Below are 23326 nucleotides of genomic sequence, written 5' to 3' on the forward strand. Positions count from 1 at the left end.
GAAGAGGAGGACCCAGGAGTGACGCTGAGGGACCCCAGAAGAGGAGGATTGGCACCACCTCTGAGGAGGTAAGTGGGTACTCCTAGGTTTTGGGAAGTGGCTCATCCCCCAGCTGCTCACAGGATGTTTTAGACCAGTTTGAAGTTGCAAACTAGACAAGTTTGATCTTGCTGCATATAGGTGACTTGGGGGGGTTCCCGAGTCAACTTGAACTGTGTGTTTCACTCGCAGGAGTGAAAAAAGGAAGAGAATGCAGTCGCCAAGCTCTGACATAGAAGATTATCCTAAAGAGAATGATTCAACTACGTATGTAGAGTCACAAGTCAACCGGTTGGGTCTAGGGGTTGCTTGGAGTTGTGTCTTTTTGATTTGCTTGTCTTCAGGCTCTAGCTGTTCACAGATATTTTTTATTTATTTTTTCACACATTTTATTTTTTATTTTTTCCTCCTAATCTATTTTGCTGAAAAATTTCAACTCCATTTGTCAAGCTCAACCTCACAGCTGTGGTTCATTAATGGTGTGATTTACATTTTTTATCATTGTCACATTATTACCTTCTTTGGATCGGTGGTTTCGTCCATTGTTCTATTTTTGTTCATTTGAGTAAAGGTGTCTGATGAAAGACGGGATAATTGGGGGCTTGTTTTAAAAAGAAGGGCAAACAGGGGAGCTGCCCATACCTGATAACCCATAAATCCTGTACCATAATAATATTGCTTAATGTTTGCTGGTTAGAAATGCGAAATCCTCACACTTTAGATTCAAATTATTATAGTGACATTGTGACCTATTTAAGAGTCCTTTTTAAAAATTCACACATTCTAAATTGTATGGGCAACGCTTTTTTTTTTTTTTCCTTCTTTTTCTTTATAGTTCTTTAAAATAAAACTTCTTTATTTAAATTTTTTTGTGCACACAAAATTGGTTTTCCTTCCTAGTTAACTGACCCCTTTTCTGTTTACACCTTTCAGTCCATTCTACATTTAACTGAAGCCTTATCTTTTGGTGTGACTTGATAACTGGACTGGAAATTTTATTCTATTGTCACTATATTATTATTTTTTTTAGCATTTGTTTTTTAGGCCACCTATTAAATGGTAAAACTTGGTATTGGGTCCACTGGAGTGTAGAAAAGTTTGGTCTGGCTATGGGTTTTGCACATTTTTTTTGTTAGAGAGACTTTGGACTTCATGGGTGAGAGAGAGACTGCTGTCCATGGCAATCATGTTTATTTTTTCAGTATGGGTTAAAGGGGTTGTAAACCCTCGTAGTTTTTCACCTCCGTGCATTCTATTCCCCCCAGAGCCCCCCTTATACTTACCTGATCGTTCATGTGCCGGGGACGAGCACACCTGCTCCAGCCGGTGTCTTGGTTCCTGATTGGATAGTTTGATAGCAGCACAGCCATTGGCTCCAGCTGCTGTCAATCAAACCCAATGCCGTGGCGGAGCCGAGTACTGCTGTTTGTGTGGTGGAACTACACTGCATCTAAGCACCAAAAAAAAAACACCAATTAATTTTTAATATTGAAAAACACCCCCCTATTTCTGGCCTGGACCATCTTGGGTAGGGGCAGATGATTTATGTAGTATTTACTTCCTGGAATTCCTCTGCCCTTAGCTCTGGCATGCGGGCAGGAGGGTGTGCTTAGCTGAGAGAACCCTTCCCACCCTCCTGACATTATTTGCCTAGACATGAAAACCAGGAAGTAGTTGAAGAAATATAACAAAAAAAGTTTAAAGTGGTTGCTGTGCAACTTGTACCTAATAGGTAAGCCTATAATAAGGCTTACCTATAGGTACCGTAAATATCATCTCCTAAACGTGCGCCGTTTAGGAGATATTTACCTTGTAGTGACCCGATAATGTCATGTGACGTTTCTTCAATGGCAAGTGCCGTGACTGATGGCTCCCAAGCGACTGGCCAGTCACAGAGTTGGAGTTGCGGCCCCCGGAAGGAAGAGGGCGTAGATGAATGCGGGGACATCGCGGGATTCTTTTACAGGTAAGTGGCATGTAATGGGCTAGTATGCAATGCATACTAGCCCATTATGCTTTTACTTAGCAGGGGGGAGAAAGAGAAAGTAAAACCCATCAGGGTTTAAAACAAGTAAATACGATAGAAAATCATATCTATTTACTAATGCCAACAGTATGTTGAATGAGAGTGTGAAGTTCCTGTTCCTGTTCACCTCTGAGCGTTTTGTCACCTGAAGCTCAAAAAAGTTTATTTTTGGGCAGATTACAGGCTTTTTTACCTTGATGACCTGTACAAAATCGCAGCAAAAACGTGCGACTTTGTGCCTGAAAACGAAACGCTCAGGTGTCAATGCAGCCTAACAGCTGACCTGGAATTCCTTCAAACACATAAAAGGAAAAATAGTGATTGGTTGCCATGGGCAGTGGTCAGCACAGGTGTCTTTGGTTTTCCCTCTTCTCCAACTACCATATCGTTGGTAATGAGTTGTTGCTTAGCTAGCTAAACGTTGTTACATACCATTGTCTCCATTCTTGTTTTAATAATCAGGCTTGTGTGACTTACCTGCACGGGATTTATATGGCACGCTGTTCACCTCCAAAGGATTTGTTTGCACGGTTTATTCTCTGGGCTCCCATCATTTTGGCAAGCTTGCTTTTGTTGTGATTAAACAATAGCTTTATTGGCCTTACAAGTGTATGATCTTACTTCATTTTAACTTTGCGCTTCTTGATCTGTGATTCTTCTCAGCACCAATAAGGCCTTAACTGATCCAGGACGCAAGTTCCTAAATAGCAGCCGTGAGAAGCAGCTAAATCTGAAGCAGGCGGAGGAAAATCGACCAGGTACAATATACTACCATATGCATGCCTTTTTGTTTCACTTGCACATTGAAGCAAGGGAATCTTGCTTGTAATGTAAGGGCCTCTTGTAGCTTATGTACTGATGGGACATGTTTTAACCCCTTGCGCCACTTTCTGGCCCATTTTTTAAGAGGTTCTAAATGCCCGGAGGTGGGCTTTCTGATCATGTGAATGCTGTAATAAACGCAGTCACAACTATCACATGATCGGCAAGCACCCTTTCGGAAATATACACCGGAAGTTTTTCTGCTACCCGCCGCTTATTGCACAGGAAAATGTTTACATGGGGATACACATCTGCGGCCCTTTGACATTAAAGCCCACCTGCCAAGAGGCTACTTATATGCCTACCTCCGGTGGGGAGGGGTTAATATTTACTTTATATCACTAGTCTGGAAATCGTTTTTCCCAGATCTATCTTATTCAGGAAGCCTTAAAGAGGAGGTCCAGCTCAAAAAAAAATGTAAAAGTCAGCAGCTACAAATACTGCAGCTTCTGACTTTTAATATCCGTACCTGTCCAGGGAGCCCGCAATGTCGGCACCCCAGCCCATCTTGGGATCAATTCCTTGGTGCTGCCGCCGGCATTCCTGTTAAGGGGACCAGGCAGGGAAGCCTTTCGGCTTCACTGCTGCTTCCCTACTGCGCATGCGCTTTCCAATTGGCTCGGCAGCGGGGGAAGGAGGAGGGTAGCCAAACTTCCGGGAGACCGGGCTTCGGCCCGTCTCCTGGAAGGGAACCTGTCATAAACTGGTCCCCGGAGGGGGGGCGGATGCATGCAAGTTCCACTTTTGGAACTTATGTTAAAGGGTAACTCCACTATTGTGGGGGGGAAAAAATGGCAAAGAAAAAATATGACTTGTAAAATGTCAGATAGATGTTTTGAATGGAGAGTTTTATATTGTAGAACTGCCTTTCATGAACGGTTGTTTGGAGGTCGTCCTCTTAGTATTTGGGTGCATGTCAATTTTAACCTGCCTGGCGGTATTCCCGAGTCTGACTCGGGGTTAGATTTTCCTGCTGCGAGCGGTAACCCCGAGTCAGACTCGGGCTTGCCTCGCTAGATCCACAGGCATGGTTTACTTACCTTGTCCCTGGATCCAGCGATGCCACCGCGCTGTGTGAGCGAGCAGGACCTCGCTCGATTCACACAGTGCCTCCGTGTGACGCCGATCTCCGTTCCCTGCGACGTTACGACGCACGGGGACGGAGAACGGCGCCAAATTCAAAAAAGTAAACAAACACTTTACATACAGTATACTGTAATCTTATAGATTACAGTACTGTATGTAAAAAAAACACACCCCCCTTGTCCCTAGTGGTCTGTCCTGTGTCATGCATGTCATTTTATATAATAAAAACGTTTCTTTCTCCCTGCAAACTGTAGATTGTCCATAGCAACCAAAAGTGTCCCTTTATGTCAAAAATAGTTTTAGATCAGCTAAAAAACAGCGATAATAAATTATAATCACTTGCAGAATTGTGCGATAGCGATTTGTGGGGAAATTCGTCATAAAAAAAAAAAATAATGACAGCGACAATTCTGCAACTGAAAAAATTTCAGTGATTTTGATTTGATTACATTATTGAATAATTTTTATTATAATTATATTATTATTTGTTATAATTATTTATAATTATTTATTATATTATAATTTATAATTTTGTTTTTAAAAAAATCTCATACCCGGGATGCCTATTAGAATCTTGTTTGGTCAGATTTAAGTGAGTTATTTCTAAAAATTACAGACCTACAATATAAAACGCCAAATTTCCTTGCAAATAATGGTACCGCTTTCAGCATGTTTTTTCTGAAAGAATCATACCGCCAGGGAGGTTAAGAAGTAGGGTTCTAATGTATTCTATATTGCCTCTTTCAGGATTAATGCCACTGCAGTCTTCATCATTTTACAGCAGGTCGTCTTCGAAGGATTATTCCCCAGTAAACACCTATTCAGACAGGTATGGTCTTTCCAGTTCGCTTAAAAAAAAATTCTAAATGTTTACATTCATACAGCCTTGTTCAGTAGAGCATTAAAAAAATAAAAATAAATAATTAATTGCATTGCTATTTACAAGCAACAGCTGTTCTTGCAGAAAGCAGATGGGGAGAAGATTTGGGCAACAAATAGTTTTGTTTTACAGACTGGATATGAAGGATGTCTTGAGAAGCATTTAGCAGCACTATCTCCTACCTTCTCTTACAGGTCATGTGGATCTACCCAGCCTTCTGCAAAGAGAAGCTTGGTCCTCCCTTCTCAGCCCAGCCCTCTGTCTGTGAAGAAACTGCGACCCAATCAGGACTACACAGGATGGAATAAATCACGGGTTCTCTCCAATCACCCCCAACCTCAACAGCTACAAGGGTAGGTACAGTTCTTCCTGCCATCAATGTACTGGCTTGCAGCAGACATGCTTCAGTTTATGAATGGAGAGGAGCTGCTGTTTTCTCTCCATTCACCTTCAGTGCAGCTGAAAAAGGGTCTGGGGAATCTCTATCCTCAGTCCCTTTTTCTGTCTCAAAGGGGAGATGTCAGAGGTCTGTTAAGACACCTGATATCTCACCAAAGCCCCCCAAAAGGGCAAAAAAAGAAAGAAATTTAAATAAATAATAAAACAAATTGTAAAAAATAATAAAAATGTAAATAAAAAACACACTGACACCACACCATCCACCCCACCCCCCCAAGAAAGCATTGTAAAAAAAATACTGGCACGTGCCTCGGTCACATGGCATAAAAAAAAAGTATCGGTATCGGCGAGTACTTGGGGGGGGGGGGGGGGAGTATTGGTACTTGTACTCGGTATTAAAAGTGGTATTGGGACAACCCTACAGTAAAGCATGCTTGTTGTACTCGCTGTGGGACCTAAGGGTTTAGACCTGCGCATTGTGCGCCTGTTTGATCCCTTCTTCTCTGGTCCTCCCCTTCCACAGTCCCCAATCCATCTGCTGATAGTACAGAGCCCTGGAGGCACTCTGCACTGTCCAGACAGAGGGTCTGGGGTCATGCAGTGAGATGAGAATGAAAACTCCTTCTACAAACTTTAACCAGACACTGATAGAAGTCACAAGACTGCTATATACTGCTAATGAGAAAAGGTATTTAGCAGTTTTATATTTACTAAAATTTCTATGTACTGTGGGAGACGAGATATAGTGAATGCAGGCTCCTGGGTTTAGTAACACTTTAAGTTTTCTTAGGTTTATGCTGCGATAGTCTCTTTTATTACTGGCACTAAATTGGGTAGTTTTGCCCTAGCCGTCAGCACAGTCTACAGAAATTAACAGTTATATTTTGTTATTTCTCCACAGTTTTTCCAACCTGGGGAACACTTGCTACATGAATGCAATCCTGCAGTCCCTGTTTTCTCTACAGCCATTTGCTACTGATCTGCTCAAGCAAGGTATTCCATACAAAAGGATCCCGATGAATGCTTTACTCAGGTATGGCTCTGCTTTCCAGAAGTGCCTTTTTGAAGGATAATACTTGCTAAAAGCCCCACATGTAATTCACACTATAGCACTTTAACCTGCTTACATATGGCCAGTTACCATAAAGTTTGCGATTTGTGTTGCAGACGCTTTGCCTTTCTGCTGGCCAAAAAGGATGTCTGCAGTGCTGAAATGAAGAAAGATTTATTGAAAAAAGTTAAGAGTGCCATCTCTGCCACAGCCGAGCGATTTTCGGGCTACATGCAGAATGTGAGTAACCCGGGTTTATACAGTATATGTGATTTGGAATATGGAGTTATGTGACAATTCGGCAAACCTTTTTCTATCGTGGACCTCTGGTCATTAGCTGATCACTTTAACCATTTGCTAACCAGGTCTTTTCTGGAACTTTTTTGTTTAAAAGTTTAAATTTGTATTTTTTTTGTTAGAAAATTACTTGGAACCCCTATGTATATAATTTTTTTTAGCTGAGACCCACATGTCGCACAGTATTTGTGCTGCAGTATTCAAACGCATTTTTTTTCCTTTTTATTTTTTGCAAAAAATGAATGAATTTTAATGCGAAAAAACACCATAGATAACAATTTTTTTTTTTTTTTTATCACTTTTAGAAATAATGCTGACGTGTCCTCTTTACATTTTAAAAGCAAAAAAAAAAAAAAAAGGTAAAATGGATATGTAGTCTTTTTTACCCCTTGGGTCAAGAGGACCTGTCATCCTTATTTATATTACAAGGAAGGTTTACATTCCTTGTAATAGAAATAAAAGTTAGCAAACAAAATTTACTATGTCTCAGGAACCAGTTAAGTCATGATGTTGCTTCGGTTATAGAGGCTGGTGGCGGCCTTCTAAGGAAGGGAAAGGAGATTGGGACTTTAAATGAGGTAAAGGACATATGGGTCCATTGCCTCCATCCCTGATGCGGATGGAAAAAAACAAGAGGGCTTTGGGACTTTGAACGAAGCATGCAAAAAGGAGGTAAAAATGCACGGTGTGTCTGTAAAGGATTTATTTCATATAACAATACAGATAAATACAATGCAAGTAAAAAATATACATGAGTAAATAAGGTACATGTATTTATTTATATATATATATATATATATATATATATATATATATATATATATATATATATATATATATATATATATATATATATATATATATATATATATATATACATACACACATACACACATACACACATACACACATACACACATACACACATATACACACACACACACACACACACACACACACTATATATATATTTTTTATTTTTTTTGTGTGTGTTGTGGCATGGAAGTGCGAAAGGTGAGTTCCCAATACTGACATCAGAGTTCACATAAAGAATCCAAATGTTTGACAATGATTGAAAAAATTTAACAGCCTCAGACATGATTAGTGGCTAGGTACATAGTTAAAAATCTATAATAATACTGTGGCGGCCTTCTTGGCCTCTCTTCTCCATACCCAACTACCGCCAGCATCTGATTGCTCCCGGGCTTAACCAATCGGACCGCTTTTAGAGGTGATCCCCACTTTTACCTGAAAGACAATTGTCTATAGTAACTAGAAAATACTGGGGTTATAGCAACAACTGTGAGAAAGGGTTAGAACCCCTGATGAGTCACTATTGCTTTGTATACCCAAAATTCCCTTAATTTCCTGCCAAGAGAATGAAGAAGCGTGTAGCGTAAATTTCAGCAAAGGGACAGTTGCTGTGGTCAAGTAAACCTACTTTGCACACTGGCATTCGTCACTTTTTTTTGTTTTGCCATGCCAGTGCTCCTTGTATCTGTTATCATACATTGGTGATGTATAGGCCACTTCTTATAGTAGGTAAGGCTGTTAAAGTGTAACTTTACCCCAAACAACTTGATAAAAACATCTTTAGCAAGAAACATTCCACAGTAAAGTGGAGTTCCACCCATAAATATAACATTACATCAGTAGTTTTTAAAAAATGTCATTAGTCCTTTAAGAATTTTTTTTTTTTTTTTTTTTTTAGATGCCTTCAAAGTGTTGTTGCTAGGCAGAATAGTTCATCTTCCCACTTCCTGCACCTAGGTTCTTAAGCTTCCTAACCTACACTGCACAGACTCCTGGGAATGTAGTGGGTGTAACTTTCCAGGAGTCTGTGCACTCCCCAGTCTCGAAGAATCATGTGACTTGGACAGTACAGGTGCTGAAACCTGATCTGAAACCTATTGCACTGCTTGTGCAGCACTGAGCATGTGCGAGATCTGCAAGGCTGAAATCCAGGAAGTCATACAGTCTGGCTTCATGATGCCCACACTTAAGATGGCCCCAGTCAATTTCTATTTTATAAAGTGTCTAAATGCTGTAACAACCTAACAAAACGGACCTTAGTTTACAGACTAACTTTACTAGAATACATTAAGCTTGTGTATTACAGGGGTATTTGTATATAAAAAGTGAAATTATGGCCGCTTTAATAATTATGCTACCAAAATTTGCATGTGCTGTAACTTGCCTCCAGCATTGTTCCTGTTTCATCTTGCTTGAGGCTACCATTTTGTTGAAGCCCGGAGTCCTGAGCAGCATTAAATCTGTAGACTGCCCAGCAAATCAACCTCTACAAATTTGGCACAGTGCCTAAAAATGAAAAAGCAACTGAGCATGTGCTGGGCGAGACAGCGTATTTACTTGATTTTAAACAGTAAAGGCACTTATTATGCTTTACATAGCTTTTCCTGCAAAAGGACCCGGCCTGAAGTGATCTAGCAGGGTTTTATTTTTTGACTAAAGTTTCACTTTAAGAAACTTCTGCCATATAGGCTATTCTCTCCTGCAGCCACTGGGGATGCCTTTATCACATATTACCAATAGGCAGCAGTTTTATTCAGCAGGGGAAACTGCAAGAACTCTTTCTAGCATTATGGCAACATAAAAAAACTACATGTCCCAGCGATGGATCTCCCGCTGCATCATCGGGATGCTTGTTACGGCTCCCAATGACATGCAGGAGTTGGCAGCACAGGACCAGTTATGCAGCAACGCAGGATTCGTTGGGCTTGCAAGTAGGTTTATTCAGCATAAAACCGCAATAATGGTATAAGGGGAATTGAAAACCATTTTAGCTGAGGAGTGGACTCTTTAATACATGTCATTTTTTTTAATGCAAATAATTTAAGTACCTGAATTTGAATATCGGCCTCTTGCAGTCCCTGTACAGCAGGGCTCAGACAGGAAAGGAATAAGCGGCACAAGAACCAGTCAGTTGTGCTGCAAATCTAATGTTGGAACAAGGAAAATGCTGATATGAGAGCAGATTAACAAATGAGCTCACCCGTCTGTTGCTTCTCCCTTTACTGTACCTGCCAGATCCTTTGGCAAGTAAAGCAGCTCCCATATACAGTATGTATTTCATCTGCCTATTTTGGTGTTTGCTCAGAGTTGCGCTTTAACACGGAGTTGCATTGTTCTAGGATGCCCATGAATTTTTGGGCCAGTGCCTTGATCAGCTGAAGGAAGACATGGGAAAGCTGAACAAAACCTGGAAGTCAGAACTGTCCTCCGATGACGCTTCTGGAGTCAAAGCCATAGATGACATCGCTGCAACCCGTGTCTACACCTGTCCGGTCATTAACAATTTTGAATTTGAGGCTCAGCATTCCATCATCTGTAAAATGTATGCACATATATTTGCATGCTTTATTACTTTTATTTTTTAATTTCAAACCTTTAAGACCCCATTCACACCTTCGCGTTTTGTCGCATGTAGCGCGACGCGAACAAACGCCAGAGGGACGAAAAGCAATGAAAGTCAATGGGGATGGTTCACATCTGAACGCTGATGCGCCTGACGCGCATCGCCTGTAGTCAAAAGAAGTTCTGGACCCTTTTCTGTCGCGCAATACGCGCGATATGCGCGTATTTGAGCGTTTTTGGTTTTCCATTGAAATCAATGTAAAACGCCAGATACGCGCGTATTGCGCGACAACAAGCGTTTGCTACAGGCGTTTTGTCAATAGAACTTGTCGCCCATGCAGAAGATTTAAAAAATCTACCAACATAGCAACAAGTGATGAAAAGATGATAGTTTTTCCTATTGGCTAAAAAAAAAACGTCTAAGTACAAAAACGTCGGACAACGCTGTATGCAAACGCGCATATTAGCATGAATACGCGCGAAAAAAACGCCTAAAAAAAACGCCGGAAAACGACGCTATTGCCTACGCCTAGGTGTGAATGCAGCCTTAAACATTTTTACTTATTTTTTTTATTAGATTTAACCAACGTATATTATAATATTGTGGTTTCCAGCCTTTTTAATACATTTTTACTCTGCCTTATTATCTGGGACGCAAGATCTCAGGAGCCATACAGGCTGTGCAATTACAACCAGTGGTTTCTGTTGGCGGTTGAAGTTCTGCTTCATAGATTATTATTTTTTTGTATCACTTTCAGTAATCACTGATTTTAAGGAAGCCTAGCAATTTTTATTTTTTTTGCATTTATACTGGTTGGTGGATTATTTTACCAATGCTTGGCTGTATCTCAAACATCTTAGTCTAATGCCGCGTACAGACGGTCGTTTTTTGTGATGAAAAAAAAGACGTTTTAAATCATGAAATAAAACGACGTTGCCTACACACCATCGTTTTTTCACAATGCTCTAGCAAAGCGAGGTTACGTTTCACCACTTTTTTCCATTGAAACTAGCTTCTGGGCATGCGCGGGTTTAAAAACGTCGTTTTAAACGTCGTTTTTTGGTACACACGGTCAATTTCTGTGAAACAAAAAACGTTTTGAAAAACGACACAAATTCGAGCATGTTCGAATTTTTTTTTGTCGTTTTTCAGAAGACATAAAACAACGTTTTCCCCCACACACGGTCATTTTAAATGACGTTTTCAAAAACGTAGTTTTTTTTCATCGCAAAAAACGACCGTCTGTACGCGGCATAAGGCTGCATTCACACCTGAGCGTTTTGTCGCCTGAAGCGCGACGCTCAAATACGCTAGGGGGGGAAAAATACATTATTCCCTATGGAGATGGTTCACATCTCCACTCCAAGCCACCTGACGCCAAACGCCTGAAGCTCAAACAAGTTCCGGACCCTTTTTTGTCACGCGTATGGGGCGGTTTGGTCGTTTTTGAGCGTTTCCATTTCGCATAGAAAGTAATGGAAACGCTCGATTCAAGCGACTAGCGCGACAATGAGCGTTTGCTACGGGCGTTTCGTCGCTTTAATCAATAGAACATTTCACCCAGGATAAAAAAAATCTACCAACATAGCAACAAGTGATGAAAAGATGATCGTTTTTCCTATTGGCTAAAATAAAAAACGTCGAGGTACAAAAACGTCGGACGACGCTGTATGCAAACGCGCAAATAAGCATGAATACGCGCTCAGGTGTGAATGCAGCTTGAATCTCTGCTGAGTAGGAAAAACTTTCTCCAATAGGCATACACTTGTGTCCACATGTACTTATAAATAAATTTTAACAGAAACCTTGGCTTTTTTTTAACTGAACATTGATGAATATTTGGTATAAGCTGATTGCATTTAGTCCCCGTTCACACCGGTGCAGCTTTGAAATGTCCACACTGCAAAACGATTTCAAAACCGCACATCGGTGCAATTTGCACTGCCGATTTCATTGCTGCCTGCCACTTTAAAAGGAGTATATGCCGTATTTATTTGTACATTAATAGACAATGTGGCCGGTCTGCTTTAAACTGTATAGTGCTTTCCACGGTTTCAAAGTGGAAGTAACCCAACCCCCCCCCCCCCCCCCTATCCTTTTCAGCCAAGGAAGCTGCCCTCTAGGCCTCTGTTTAATCTACAACTGCCATGATGTTGCACATGTGATCCGTTATGACACCAGCCATTGGATGGTTTCTCAGTCTGGTTGAGAGCACAACCAATGGGAGGGTTACATTCCTGGCAACGGTTAAATGGATGTGTTTACTTCTGCTTTAAGACTTTTTCAGGAGTCACTACTGGCTATTACCTAATCTAAATGGAAAGGAATTCTCAATATTTAGTGCTGTAACTCGTAGCAACCAAGCAGAATTCATCTTCTGCTGGCTTTAACGGAGTGATTTGATTACTTCACTACAAAAAAAAATAAAAAAAATTTTTTGGTTTAATTTGTGTTTTTGAATTTGATTGCTTTTAATGCAGGTGTGGTGAAACGGTGATAAAACGGGAGCAGTTCAATGATCTCTCCATTGATCTACCACGACGAAAAAAGCTATTACCTTCAAGTTCCATACAGGATTCCCTAGATCTCTTTTTTAGGGTATGTTTTCATTCATCCAATGTGAATTCAAACCCCAATTGAATTTTTCAGTTTTATATTTGTTAAATAAATCAAGGTGTATCAAATCTAAAGCCACCCCCTGCTGCTTCAGAGTTTGAACTCTCTAATCGGCTGGTAAGCTTAGCTGCTTGGCGAGCTCTAACCCTTAGGCCCCTTTCACACTGGGGCGGGTGGCGGTATAGCGCCGCTAAATATAGCGGCACTATACCGTCCAGTTTGGCCGCTAGCTGTGCGGTATTAACCCCCGCTAGCGGGCAGTATTGCCGCGGTTTCCCATTGTTTTAAATGGGAAGGAGCGGTATACAACGCTGATCCTCTCACCGCTCCAAAGATGCTGCTGGCAGGAGATTTTTTTTCTCTCTCGCCAGCGCATCGTCTCAGTGTGAAAGCCCTCGGGCTTTCACATTGAGTATGCAGTGCAGGAGTTTTTCAGGTGGTATAGCAGCGCTATTTTTAGGGTCTTACTCTGCAATGGGCGTGTCTGACCTCTGCAGAAAGACCACTGCTTCCACAAAGTGCAAATGTCATTTTCTGCAGCATGCTGACCTAGCATACCTTTTTGTAAATGGTATTTAGTTTGAATTATAATTTGGCTTTAATGCTGATTTCTAATCAGATGTGAAGGCTTGCCTGAATTATGCTCGCCTAGAGTGTCTTTTCCCAGTAGTTAAAGTGATAAAACATATGGCTATATATCACAAAAGCAACCCTAGAATCGCCACGATTCTGCCTGCAATTCCAAATCGCGGTAAAATGTGGCGTGCGTTGGGTGCCATAACTCTTAATAGTGCCGCAAAGACGGTGCATTTTTGTTTGTCGCTTGACTGAATCGCACCTTTAGAAATCCTGCTAAGCTCATCGGCCAAAAAGGAGCAGGAACACATAGGACAGCGCATTGAAGTGAATAGGCTTCCCTATGCCCAACATGTGGAAACGCGTGTAAATAGTTTTTAAAAGCTGCAAGTGGGAACTCTCATTCCTGCTGTGCAACATGTTGCACACGTTTTGCTCTCTTGTATGATTTTTTTTTTTTTTGTGAAAATTAAAGTTTTGATATTTTACAGATGGAAGATCTTGAATATTCTTGTGAAAAGTGCAATGGAAAGTCTGCAACTGTATTACACAAATTCAGCAGGTTGCCCAGGTCAGTGTTTTGTCACTTTTATATATTTTTACAGGTTAGTCAGGAAAAAGTCTAATTTAACAGAAAATGTGCAAATCTCTTCAGTCCTTCTTTTAATGATTTATGCACTTTGTAGACAACACAGGGATGTTCTGCATTCTTGAGACCTCTCTACAAAACAATATTGTATTTGAGCAATACAGCTTGGTCTTAGGACCCATCCCAGCTTGTGATTGGACGGTGAAGGAGCAGAAGCGCCAATCGTTGAGATTGCCAGTTTGTGGTCTTCTCCAGCCAGTAATCTTCCAGTATTCGGAATGATGGTTCTCTGCAGTGGTGAAGGAGAAAACAATATAGCCTTGTCTCCTTTTTTAGATATTTTTTAGATACTTTTTTAGAGATTTCCCAAGCCTGAGTATCTTGCGTTGAGGCATCCCACTTTTTGCTGACTGGCCGTGGACCGGAACCGGGCTTCACAGTGGGAGGCACATGGGAACTAAGGGCTGCCAGAGCACTTTACCATCTGTTCCTGGCTGTAGTAGGGGGCAGTGTGGTTTGCGATTGAGTCCATCACCCGGCTCCTTTTTTTTTCTTTTTTTGAACCAACTATATTTAAAATGTACAAAACGTACACTTCATTCATCACTTATATTTTGTGTGAATACTGCATTGTTGAATCACGATCAGCCTTTTTGTACTCATTAAAGCGGTTGTAAACCCTTTACAACCACTTTATGCTACAGGTAAGCCTCTTAAGGCAGTAGCTACCCAGGATATCTCCTAAACCTGCACTGTTTAGGAGATATCCCCTGTCCCCTGCATGTGCCAATGTCATTAGCACTGGGGCAAACTGAAGCAATGGCACCTATGTGCCGTTGCTGTAGTCCATGTGCCGTAATTGGCGGCTCCCGTGCACATGCGCAGGAGTGATGTCGTTGCGGCTCCGGCCAATCACGGCGCCGGAGCCATGATACCCAAAAGTTACCCCCCGGGAGAGATGTTGCCGTCTGAGGGGGAGACGAGGACCTATGCGGGGGCTTCGATCTCAGGTAAGTAATTAATAATAAGTTAGTGTGCTTATGCATACAAGCTCATTATGCCTTTGTCTTGCGGGGTTATTTTAATTTTGGGTTTACAACCACTTTAAAGATGCTAGTAATGAGATGTCCACATTTTTTGCTTCCTTTCAACTGTTTCAATTTGTAATGAGGTTCTATTAAGCAGACCAGTTACCGTATTTATCGACGTATAACACGCACAGGCGTGTAACACGCACCCTAACTTTAAGGAAAAAAACTTTACACGGCCCCCTGCGTATAACACGCAGGCACAGTTTACCCTCTATTTTCAGGGTAAAAAAGTGAGTGTTATACGCCAATAAATACAGTATTCAAGTCACTGGTGCCCACATAAACTATCAGCTGTAAGTGAGTCTGACTTTTAATGGTATTGAATTGTGTCCTGATGCTATGCTTATTTCTGCAGGGTGCTCATTCTTCATCTGAAGCGTTACAGTTTCAATGTGACCCTGGCACTAAATAATAAAGTTGGCCAGCAAGTAATCATACCTCGATATCTCACCCTGTCCTCACATTGTACAGACTGCACGCGGCCGCCGCTGTCTCTGATCTGCAATGCACAGCCTGTAATGTAAGGATACGCCTGTGTAATATATGCATTCACAATACTGCCTTTTTCTTATGAATTTAAAACGCAATTGCATTTTCTCAGAGAATGCTATAAAAACATTTAATGTGTTGCAAAAGGGGTATGTGTAAAAAGTCACTAGATCTTCTGTAACCCAGATCGCATAATCATTTTCAAGTTTCTACGTAGCTCAATGGGCAATGTGAGGGAAGAGCTTATTCTCTGATTGTGATGTGTCCTGCACACTTCACTGCATAACCCTGTCCTTTGCCCGGATTGTTAAATAAATAAATTGATCTAAATAGTAATAACCCCTTCTCCTTAAAAAAAAAAAAAGAGATTTACACGAAAACCAAATTAGTTAAGTGTAATTGTATAGTGTAATTCCGTCATCACCGTTCTGGAGCAGTCCCACAAGACTGCAGGAGTGTCATGTGGGCCAGCTGAGAAGATGGCAAAGAATAATTTAAGTTGGCTGCAAATCAATGGTTGTTTAAGCAAACATTGCTTTAAAAAAAGAAAAAAAAAAACTTTAAGACTGTTAATGATATTTAGATTTTGTTTCCAAGTCATGACACTTTAACCACTTGCCGACCAGCGCACGCACTTTTACGTCGACAAAAGGGTGTACAGGTAGGTACGTCCCCTTTAAATTGCTGCTGTATGGTCACGCGGCGCGCAAACTGACCCTGCCGCGGAACCGATTGCCGCTGGTGTCCCGCGATCAGGTCACAGAGCTGAAGAACAGGGAGATGTTGTATGTAAACGCATCTCCCCATTCCACCTAGTGACACGGTCACTGATCGTGTTCCCTGTCATCGGGATCAGTGACGTGACATGGCAAGCCACGCCCCCTGACAGTAAGAATCACTTTATAGGTCACACTTAACCCCCTACAGGCTAACCCTTTCACTGCCAGGGTAATTTTTACAGTAATCGGTGCATGTTTATTGTTTCTGGGCTGTACTATGGGTACAAATGGCTAACGTATATGGCATTTCGGCAATCGTCGGGAGCAGGAGAATTTATTTTGGGTTGTTTGGTGGTATACTACTATGGTAGTAGCAAGAAATATACAGTTAGATTTGAGCAACAAAAATATATTTTCTCTTATCGTCCATGGACGGACACAGCTCCTTAAATCTTGACAAGTGGGTTATGTTCCCTGTTTACAGGAGAGGACTAGGCAGAAACATGTTAAATAGTTAAATACATGTTACATTAACAGAGTTGAACAGCCCCGCCCAGGGGGCGGTCCCTCCAGACATAACCCTCCTCACTGCAGCTTGCAGCCTCAGTTTCGTTCTGCCTAGCAAAGGAGAAGGACGTATGGCTCCCTTTGGGCCCAGCGCCCTGAGGAGAAATTTTATTTTATTTTACTTTTTCTTGAAGAATCTTCTTTCAACTGTCGGCTGAGAGACGGGCTGGATAATATAGATCCTTGTAGTCTACTCAGTCCGACCAGCAAGCGTGGGCACACCTTTGCAAAGAGGCTTGGTCTGCCACGCCATACCCCATGACTCCTGGGGTGGCCGGTGAGCTTTGCTCCGAGGTCCACATATGACTGGGCTGTGGTGTTGTCTCACTCACAGTGGACCGGGCCGACAGCTACCTCCATTTCGGTTGTAGTTCTGTCAGGAATGCGTCAGCGAGTCCTCGCTTGGACGGGTAAGTACAGTCCCTCCTGCTTCGGTGGGTTGGTACGGCTGGGCATTCCTGGGGTTCGGGGGTCCCTTCCCCTTACTTCCCTGCTCCTTTCCCTTGCTGCATTGCTAACATTGCCGCTGTCAGGGGGGGAGGGGGCCTTCCTGAGGGGACTGTGTTATCTGGCCTGTGTTTTTTCTTTTTTGTATTGGGCTTTCCTGTGAGGTAAAAAGCCCTGTGATGAGCACAGATGTTTATGATTATACTTCAGCAGACGCTGACTGATTGGTGACACCTGTAACGGTTTTGCTTTTTATGCTGTATCTGTGTCTTATCCTTAAATAAAACAGCCCTATGAGGCTTTTCCTGTTTAAACACAGGTCCCTGCAAAAGTTACCTCACGGTTCTTTTCCTCACAGGCAGCGCTGGGCAGTCTCCTCCTGAGGGAGTCCCCTGGTTACCCCTGGTCAGCGCAGCAAGTGGGTGAGAGGCCCTGAATAGGGCTCTAGGAGCTTTTGTCTATTTGTATGGACAGGTGTGCATATTATAATACACACTATATGTAAATATTGGAGTCAGTATCTGGGTCCTTCCCCCACATGCTGGTGGTGGCAGCAGGTGTTAGCACCTGGGATTCCCACAGAGTTTTTATTGTTAGTCCTGGACACAGTTTGTGCCAGGGTGGGGGTGGACTGCGGGCGGGCGGTAAAAGAGTGCCCCCTTCCCCCGTTATCCCCTGGAGAATGCTCTGTTATGGAGCCATGGACCAGGTACCTAGTTAAAAAGGCAGAATAAGGCATTTATGGGTGCGCTTTTTACTGCTGCAAGGGACTCTCCTAAGCTGCATAGTGCAGCTGGGTTTCCGCCGAGGGCTCGGTCTTTTTTGGATCACACAAATCAGACCGCTGTGTAGGTTTTTTCCTTCTGTGCCCTTCTTTGATAATTTCTGAGATGCGGAATGAGAAAAGCCGCTGAGGGCTTTTGTAGTCCCTCACCGCCGGGCGGGAACCCCCGCTTGTATGGATCTGACTGATAGAAGATCCGAAGTACTGACCCGTTCCATGTTTACCATGCTGGGGTCTTGCTTGCGGGCCTATTGTGGCCACTACACTGGGGTCTCAGTCGACGCTGGCGCCATTTTTTGGGAGGTTTTTCAATTACATTGAAAACTCCCATTGGCGCCCATTTTGTCGTAGCCGCGATATGGCGCAGCTTACATTGTGCCGGCCGTTTTCCTGTGGCCGCGTTCTGAACGCTCGGCGGCCATCCTGGAGTAGTCCTGACCCCTAGTGCTGTATACAACTCAGAGTGAGCATTTTGCAATCTCTCCTGAGGTTATTAGCCTAGCGGACCAGCTGGTCCTGGGCCTCATATATGTCTGTGATGCTTCATTGAATGCTGCGCCCTTGTTATCCAGGGCGTCTGTTTCAGAATGGTTTTATGCACACGGTGGTGTAGTGCTTAACTCCATTACTTGGCAGCAAAAGAGTCATTGGTTCGAATCCACACACTGACGCCAATCTGCCTGGAGCTTGCATTGTCGCTCTGTGTCTGCGTGGGTTTCCTCCGGGTACTCCGGTTTCCTCCAGACATGTGTGCATACACCTACATAATATACATACACACTATGTGTGTGTATTATTCAGGGGCAACCCTCCCAGGCCGTCAAAGGCCCAGCTGGGGGACTAATCTGTCCCTGGGTGCATAAGCCGATCACGCCGGCACCCAAATCCTGCCAATGTATATAGCCTTCCCTCCCTGTCTCTAGGTGGGAGGGGCGGCTTGCAGGTTCACAATTCGGTGAAACCTCCCTGCTCTCTGGGTCTGCGAGGTGGTCTCTTCGGAGTACTAGATAGGGTTTCCTCCTATCCACAGAACAAAGTTCTGTCCTTGTGTCTTCCTCTCCCGGCCCGTCGGTCTGCCTTGGGCAGTGTGGGATTTGCTAAGCTGCGAGGTAATTTTACCTTTCCTGCAGGACGAGAGTTTTGGGGTTTTCTATGGGCCTCAGGCCCTAAATACCTTTGTGAACGTCGGGTAGTTCCGCATGGAATCCATTTGTTCGGTGGTAGCTGCGCTTCATCCGGGGATGTCCTCGGACATCAGGGACGCATACATGCATGTCCTGTTTTGCACATGTCACAGTGTTTTTTTCTGTGCTTCGTGATGAGAGAAGGGTCTCTGTCAGCCTGTGGCCCTCCCTTTTGATCTGGCGTCAGCACCATGGGTTTTCAGCTAGGAGCTTGCACTTATTTGAATTTTGTTGGGACAGCGAGGCTTTGCCTCATTGGCTACTTGGACGACTTTCTTCTGAGAGCAGCTTCTGTCTCCGACCTAGTGGATGGGTTATTCCCATTCAGACCCTCCGAAGATTCGGGTGGACGTTAAACGTTTAGGCCAGAAAGTGTAGCTCAGTGGCAGCAAGCCTGCCCTCCATGTGTGCGACCCAGGGTTCAAATCATGGGCATGCTAGGTTCCGACTCAGCGTTGGAGTATCTAGTGTTGATCCAGACTCCTCAGTGGCAAAGGTCCTTATTCCCCTGGAGAAATTGCAGACTCTTCAGTCTGCGGTGAAGGTATTGGCATCACGCAGTCAGTCTTCTCTCCGGGCGCCTGCTGGTTCGGGGTCTGTGGGTAGCCTCCTTCAAGGCGGTACTGTATGCCCAGTTCCACACCCTGGTTTTCCAGGGGAACTACTGTCCAGGTGGTAAAAATCTCTTGTCTCTGAAATCATTAGATTCCTGTGCGCCACTTAGTCAGAGTCTCTTTGAGTTGGTGACAGAGATTCCCGACTCTTCGGTCCGGGAAGTTGTTTCTTCCTTCCAGTGGTCGGTGTTTACGACGGAGGCCAGCTCACGGGTTGTGAACCTGGGGGTTCACAAAACTTGGGGGTCCAGCCGGCCCTGAGTCGCTGGACTTGCGTGGACCTATGACCACACCTCCTTGAATGTGTCTGGTCTCGGTAGCTACCCAGGGTCGGGCCTGGCTAGTGCCTGGTGGGAGACCGCCTTGGAATACCAGGTGCTGTCTACTGTTCATTGTCCTACTATTTTAGGCGATCAGGCTATGCTTCTCCTTGTGGTCGACCGATCTGGTTTCAGCCGGACAACGCCACGGCCGTGGCTTCAGTCTACCTTTCAGGTATGCCGGCAGGCGGACTACTGGAGTCGCCAGATGCTGGACCAGGGCGACTGGTCTTTGTGCTTGGGGTGTTTCGGCTCCCTTGCAGGAGGTGAGCCTCACATGGCATGGATCTCCTGGCAGCTTGTCCCCGCCGCAAGGGTGTCAAAGTTAGTGGCCAGGTCTAGTGATCTTGTACAGACGCGTCAGTCGCGCTGGTGGCCCTGTGTTGTCTGTATTGGTGGTTTTTTGCCATTCCTCCATGGTAGTTGCTTCCTCGGCCGCTCCACAGAGTGGATGCTGAGGAGATCCCGATGATTCTAATCGCTCCAGATTGACCTTGGCGTCCTTGGTACGCTGATATCGGGCGCCTGGTAGCAGAGGCACCCTGGCGCTTCCCAGGGCAGGAGGTTCCTGTCTCAAGGTCCCATACTTCCTCCTGTTGTACAGTCACTGACTTGCTCAACATGGTTATTGGAAGCCAGACTTTAGGTGACCAGGGTCTGTCTGACTCGGTCATCTCAACAGGGCACCGTAGTCTTCTTCCGGAGGATCTACCGTCGCACCTCTCTTGGTGCAAAGGGATGGAGTGACGTCCACGGGCGTACTCTCGGTGTCCAGGGTCCTGCTGTTTTTAAAGCTTGGATTGGATCTAAAAATTGCTTAAAGCACCGTTTGGGGGCCGATTTCAGCCTTGGCTGTGTTCTTTTAGTGGCCTTTTTGTGGCCCGTTCCCTGGTGGGTCCCCTTTTTTTGCATGCAAGGGGTTTTTCCTATACTTTCCCCTCTTGGCCCATCTCTTCCCCCCCCATGAGTTTTGACTCTGGTGCTCTCGTTTCTTCAGGAACCTTCCTTTTGGAAACATCAGAGAGATTTTCTCTTGACACTATCTCAGAAGGTGGCCCCTTTAGTGGCCTTTACCTCTGTTAGAGAGGTTTCTGAGTTGGCGGTCTTGTCTTGCAAGCCGCCATGCTTGATCCCCCATAAGGATTAGGTGATGGTGCGCCCGCGACCTTCCTTTCTTCCGAAGGAGGTTTCGGCCTTTCATACTTTAGGCGTGGTACGCGCTTTGCGGGTATACCAGCCTACTACGGCTCCATTTCGGAGCTTCTGACTCTTTTGTGTCGGTGTCTGGTCCACAAAAGGGCCTGGCGGTCTCGTCGACCACCATTTCTCGGTGGATCAGGCAGGCCGTCATACAGGCCTATGCTCCTAAGGGGCGGGCCCCCCTTTCCGGTCACGGCACTTTCGACCAGGGCAATTGGTGCTTCCTGGGTTTTGTTTTTTTTCCGACATCATGCGTCGGTCTCACAGGTGTGCGAGGCGGCGATTTGCTCGTCCGTTCACGCTTTTTCCAGAATTTACATGGTTGCTGTGAGTGCATCTTATGATGTTTTTTTCAGCCGCTAGTTTTTGCCGGCGGCTGTTTAAAGTTGCACCTCCTCCGTTGAGGAGCTCTGCTTGTTTTGGGGTGAAGTTAAAATTGTTTTTTACTGATATATTTCCCACCCCTCGTTTTTTGACACTGCTTGGGGACGTCCCACTTGTCAAGATTTAAGGAGCTGTGTCCGTCCATGGACGATAAGAGAAAATAGGATTTTTTGTACTCACCGTAAAATCCTTTTCTCTGAAGTCCATGGACGGACACAGCTCCCACCCCTCCTTTTTAGGTTTGTACTGCTTGTTACGAACTGAGGCTGCAAGCTGCAGTGAGGAGGGTTATGTCTGGAGGGACCGCCCCCTGGGCGGGGCTGTTCAACTCTGTTAATGTAACATGTATTTAACTATTTAACATGTTTCTGCCTAGTCCTCTCCTGTAAACAGGGAACATAACCCACTTGTCAAGATTTAAGGAGCTGTGTCCGTCCATGGACTTCAGAGAAAAGGATTTTACGGTGAGTACAAAAAATCCTATTTTTTTACTATTTAGGGACAGTTTTCCTTTTGATAATACAAAAAATCTGCAGAATATTTATTACCATTTACCACCAAATAAAAGCCCAATTTTTCCTTGGGAAAAAAAAACAAGGTATAATATGGTTTTAATAACACGTATCAAAATTACAAAATTGGGCTTGGGCAAGTAGATTTGTTTTACCCTTAAGCCCCATACACACGATCCGAAAATCGTACGAAAAATGCCGCTTTCGAAACGATCATACGATAATCGGATGGTTAGTACAGAGCATTTGAGAGCCGATAAGGACAGTTCATCCGGTTTTATTCTATCGGACATGCACGTAATTTTTTTTCCGTACGATCGTGTGTACCGTGCAGTAGGTGTGACGGGGTTAAACTTGTTTACAAAAACCTAATTTTGGGCTTTTGCAGTCACGGTGTTGATTGATATATCTGTTTAAATCTTTACACTGTAATTTTTGATTTAAGATGTTATGCTGACTGTCGTGTAACTTTTGTTTTAACCTATTCAGGAGTTTCCGTCCATTAAAAGCCTCACAGATGGTAAATTCCTGCACTGCTAATAATAATTCACGGTATGTGATTCAAATTCGTCTCTTGTACAATCTGGATTAGTGATTAGGATTGTTTAGAAAGCACTAATGTATCTTTAGAAGCGATTAGAAATGCATGGCGGTACTTCTGATGAGTTGAAACTTACCAGAGGAACTTGATAAATATGGGGATAAAAGGGGTACATAATACAATATACTTCTATACCAAAGTTTTCAAATGTGTATTAAGTGATTCACTAGAGAAAATAGTAAAAGAAAACTATGATGGTTTAGGTCCTAAAAGAAAAAAAAAAAAAAAACTCTAGGACATAAGTGTAAGTTTCATTCTGAAATAGTTTTATTCTTTTCACTTATGTAAATTCTTCATTTTTAAACATACATTAACTACAATGGGCATCATGACAATGGTGCTGCAGACCGTGTTTTTTTGGAGGAGGGGAGGAGGGGTTAATTGTCATTACAGCAGATCTTGTTTGATTTTAGGGCCAGTTCACACTGCATGCAGTCCGGTGTGTTTTCTCCATTAAAAACGCATGAAAAGTAGTTTAGAGTATATGGTTTCCAGTGGCATAGTCTACACCAGGACGGTCAGTTCCACGGCTTTCCAGTTCCAGAAAAAAAGTGAAAATGCTGCATTTTTCCTGCACTGGAACGCGGTAACACGCACTGGAATGCATCAAAAACGTGCAGGACCCCAGTAAAATTAAATAAAAGTAGGAAAAATAAA

At 43.5% G+C, this 23326-nt stretch overlaps 1 protein-coding gene across 2 annotated transcripts in view; it reads left to right on the top strand.

The window, feature by feature from the left end:
* Positions 1–23326, top strand: part of USP37 (ubiquitin specific peptidase 37) — a 49630-nt gene that overhangs the window by 13010 nt on the left and 13294 nt on the right. The window contains exons 6-16 of one of the 2 annotated variants that reach the window (XM_040358181.1): positions 232–306; positions 2729–2823; positions 4721–4802; positions 5048–5206; positions 6154–6285; positions 6420–6543; positions 9753–9955; positions 12457–12574; positions 13660–13739; positions 15204–15368; positions 22558–22620. In XM_040358181.1, coding sequence (XP_040214115.1) covers positions 232–306; positions 2729–2823; positions 4721–4802; positions 5048–5206; positions 6154–6285; positions 6420–6543; positions 9753–9955; positions 12457–12574; positions 13660–13739; positions 15204–15368; positions 22558–22620 — 1296 coding nt within the window. The remainder of the gene's footprint in view (positions 1–231; positions 307–2728; positions 2824–4720; positions 4803–5047; positions 5207–6153; positions 6286–6419; positions 6544–9752; positions 9956–12456; positions 12575–13659; positions 13740–15203; positions 15369–22557; positions 22621–23326) is intronic. The other variant, XM_040358182.1, reaches the window with a different exon arrangement.

Source organism: Rana temporaria, chromosome 6 (genome assembly GCF_905171775.1).
Source record: "Rana temporaria chromosome 6, aRanTem1.1, whole genome shotgun sequence".
In the NCBI taxonomy this organism is placed as follows: domain Eukaryota; kingdom Metazoa; phylum Chordata; class Amphibia; order Anura; family Ranidae; genus Rana; species Rana temporaria.